Here is a 4,202-nt window from a genome sequence, read left to right as displayed (position 1 = left end):
GCAATATAAGTCGACAACTGCGGAATGAAAATGAAGAACATCGGCCTGGTGTAAATTGCCATTATAGTCGACAAACGCCATGAATACCATAAACAACTCGGCTTACCTCCAGTCAAAACTATATAGCAAGTCACAAGTCTATCTTACTTTTAGAGATTTGACTCGAGTCAAATGGGGTCATTTTCAATTCACCACCGAGTCAAGTCCGAGTCCAAGTCAGCGAGAAGGGGGTTGAGTCCGAGTCACGGTACTATGACTGAGTCCTAGTCCAAGTCATTGTGTTGACTGCCCAGTTTCCGGTTAAAGTTTTGTTAAACCCGCTTTTCATGACTCTGTTTGGTGATATCGAATGGTTCGCATTTAAAATATAAGAATTCTCCTCACTTTTAGCAGTTTCTGGTCGCATTTTCGAGCGCCTGTACCAATAGACGAAATTCCAATACTGTGGTCACTTTACTATTCGTCGAAATTATAATGAGATGTCGGTCTTGGCCTTCTGATTTTCGAGTAGTATGACTTGGTTCGAGTGGTGCGCAATGACTCGAGTACACAGAATACGCAGATTGACTCGAGTCGAGTTGAGTCATTTCCGTGTTTTGAGAAAATGACTCGAGTCCAGTTGAGTCATGACTCGAGTCATTACAACCCCCCTATATAGTGAGATTGACTTGTGACTCGATTACAACCCTGCCAAGGATACTCAATGAGCACTGCTCATCGACAATTCTCTTGTAATAATGCAGTAAATTTTTATTTCAGTAGTAACAGTTATGTTGGTTATGTAATTGCAACTGACAAATTCTGTAATAATCATTGTGAATTACCACAGTTACAAACACCGGAAATTTATAAAATTAAGCACTCAATGTTATAATGCTCTAATGGAAAATAGCAATTATGTAAGACTATGTTTCAGTTGAAAAATGATTGCCACATATTCTCTATTGACAAGCAATCCGTATTTCAATGGTGAACCGAGAAATCTACTCAAGATCTTGCAATTTCACCCTAGGCCTTTTATTCTATACATGTACGGATTACAGCAGATTCACGTCGACGAGTTTCCTGAATGACATTATACAGTTGGACTTACTGTACATATACATTGTAGGCTTATACATAGTTTAAAGGTCATCAAGCACATGCTCGTTCAACATATTCTGCAGTATACTAAACTCGGTATCACTGAATACGCCATATCCGGTTTGCTATATATATGTACTGGTTCTGCAGTAGGTCTACACCTATATACACGATACTGAAATCCATATTCGTCTGACGAATATATTTCAGGTGGCCATAAAGATATTAGTATCGTCTGTAGAATGGGTATAGCATATAATATTGAGAGCTTTCTTTTGTTTGCGTGGAGAGAATTATCGAAAAAAAAATGTGTTGTGCCAATACTTTGTTAATAAATAAATCATCATATAGCCAGACGTCTTCTCAGCAATATAGTTGATTACAAATTTACTCTTATTAAAACAGATATGAAGGAACTATTCTATCATCGTAAAGAGTTAAGCTTTGAGGAAGCAAGGAATTCGTGTCTTACGTTGGAAGGTCAACTGGCATCCATAGACTCTGACATAACGTTGGAATCTATATTGGACCACTTGCCACGGTACGGTAGGAGTTATTGGTGGGTCGGGTTACAAAAGAACCACGGGCTTTGGAAATGGGAGGATGGGACGCCTCTGAATCGTACCCTGATATGGTTCGGGAGTCCGGAGGTTAAATCATGCGGTTGTTTGTTTCAACCAGACGGGAGCAGTCGCGCCGCACTGTACGATTATGGTTGTGAACGTCAGCAAACGCATTATATTTGTGAATCTGTGCCAACCATCGCTTCGGACAGTCAACCATCACCGACGGCAAATTCCCAAATAAATATATTGCATATCATGTTGCCGTTCACGATAATACTTTTTATCTTGGTCGTCATGATCATACTCGCACTGTATGCGAAATACCGCGCAAAACAAATAGTAATTCCGGCATCGTCGGCGAAGACTCAGTCTTTTGAAGAAATGCCCCCAAAGTCGGATATCCACAACGTAGACGATGGCTATGCTACGATAGAACCGGGAGTCGTCTATAGCGAGATTGGAAATGGTTGTGGTCACACTGACGGTAAGATATACAGATATTAGTCTCCTAATTTTTCTTATTTACAGATCAAAACACGATATAAAGCAGGGGCGGGCAACATACGGCCCGCGGACTGTTTTCCGTTTTACATGATAATGTGGCCCGCGGACTCAGTCTGCCGAGATTCCCCACTACTTGCATACTACATGAAATGTTAGTGACTGCATGTTATTTATTATATACGTGTACGCAGCGTGCGAGAGTGGAGCTTACACGTAAGTTCGTCAAAGCGAGAAGACTTGCGTTATCGGCTTTTACGATGTACTCAACCCCAATGTCGTTTGTGATAATCATGATGTTTGTCGACGACAATGGTCATTTACACCAGGCTGGTATTTCTTATTTTTGATTCCATAACCACCGACTTGTAGCACGGCACACTTCTAGGCTTTTGTAAGACACCGCTTATGCCAGGGGTCGCCAACTCAAAACGGGTCGCGGGCCGCATGAATGAAATATCGAGATTAACTAGGCCGCACAGTTGAACAACGACGCCATCTGGTCACCTAATCAACCCTAATGAATTGATATTTTGGTAAATTTGGGGTACCGGGCATATCGAACGCCTTGAAATCTTAATTAAGGATTGCACGGTGTGTTGATCGATCAGATAGAAGCAGACATGGCGGCGCCTGTATGACAATGCTATTCTCAAATCCACATTGTCTTCGTCACTATTGGCGAGAAATGGCTTTGAGATGACATTGCTGTCGTTCAAATACATTCATTAAATACGATATATTCCTAGTATATGTGGATAAACGGGCGAATAATGTATCGATTCAGCAATCCGGCCCGCCAAGTACCTAATTTTCCTATATCCGGCCCGCCGACAAGAGAAGTTGCCCGCCCCTGATATAAAGGATTCTCTCGTACATTCGGGTTACCTGAGATTTCGTGATATACGTAAAATAATAATCAACGTTCAAAGCGCATAAATCGTATTCTGGTATTTCAGAAGATGCGTCTCGTCAGAAGGAGTTGGAGGTTGTCACGTACGCACAAGTAACGCACGAATCTATTTCATCAAGCAGCACCATACCTCTCTACGCCAAAGTCAATAAGGCAAAAGACTGAAGATAATCGCAGCAAGAACTGGAAGGCAACGAGACATAAAGGATATTCTTTAGTTGCTGTGCTGTATATATTTCATGACACAGAACTGTGTTTTTCGGCGTCAATTGTAGCTACCATCACATACACTTGCGATCGGATGTTTTCATGGAATAATGCTGCCTGCTGTACGAATAAATCCCAATGTATCAAACCACATTCCGCTCGCATATCTAGATAGATTGTTCAGTATTTGAGTGCAGCTGTATTAGCTGACATTATCATATAGTCTTCATTCGCGCGTTTCGTGATGTGGAGAGACAGTGCGATGCATAAACTATACGTGCAAATACAAACCGGGTTTCCATGATGGCTTCTATATAGTAAAGAATAACTTATTGGTGCATTCATTTGTAGAAACCATATAATATTTTCTTATTAAATAATCGAAAGTGCATGATACACTTCAAATGTGTTGCAATTCAGTTCCATACCACGTCCACCATAGAAATAAACTGCATTTATTGAATAGAGCACCGTGTTACCAATACTTCCTTTGCCGTCATTCACGAGCAATTGCTCACGCATTGATATTTAGTCTCGGATACATGATGTTTTTATCTCGAGATAACTCATCTACAAATGTCGCGTGTATCCGTATGAAGCATCTTAAAATATCTACTGTTGAGCAAGAGTCAGAAGAATGTTACTGGAGGTCCGTTACAAAAATACGGGAAATCAAAATGGAATGCGATTGTCGCATAGTGCACAAATTGGTATTTCAAAACATTTCGCGGCCAGCTCATCTCACTCATAAAGCGCGCTATGGTTTGATATGATCTTATGGGGATACCGTGTGTCCTCTCTTATGAGCAGTGGCGGCTCGTGACAATATCGGGTAGTGGGGCACGGGCTGCAAGCGACTTTTTATTAAGATGACGTCACAATGGCGTTTTCCAACGTAAACAAGTAACTTGATGATGGTACGGTAACATGAA

At 41.1% G+C, this 4,202-nt stretch overlaps 1 protein-coding gene across 2 annotated transcripts; it reads left to right on the top strand.

Moving 5' to 3' along the window:
- The first annotated feature begins 256 nt into the window (after nucleotides 1-256).
- LOC145443980 (uncharacterized) lies at nucleotides 257-3,733 on the top strand. 2 transcript variants are annotated; one of them, XM_080321885.1, is made up of 2 exons: nucleotides 257-2,133; nucleotides 3,113-3,733. In XM_080321885.1, the coding sequence occupies exons 1-2, from the start codon at nucleotides 1,491-1,493 to the stop codon at nucleotides 3,226-3,228; spliced, it is 759 nt and encodes a 252-aa protein (XP_080178011.1). In that variant the 5' UTR covers nucleotides 257-1,490; the 3' UTR covers nucleotides 3,229-3,733. The 2 variants fall into 2 exon arrangements, with proteins under 2 accessions (XP_080178011.1, XP_080178010.1); XM_080321884.1 differs by having other exon boundaries at nucleotides 1,142-2,133; nucleotides 3,110-3,733.
- Nucleotides 3,734-4,202: the final 469 nt, after the last annotated feature.

The sequence above is a fragment of the Botryllus schlosseri genome, chromosome 8, assembly GCF_051294905.1.
Source record: "Botryllus schlosseri isolate E-star chromosome 8, Bs_hap1, whole genome shotgun sequence".
Taxonomy (NCBI): domain Eukaryota; kingdom Metazoa; phylum Chordata; class Ascidiacea; order Stolidobranchia; family Styelidae; genus Botryllus; species Botryllus schlosseri.
This window is presented reverse-complemented; position numbering and strand designations above follow the sequence as displayed.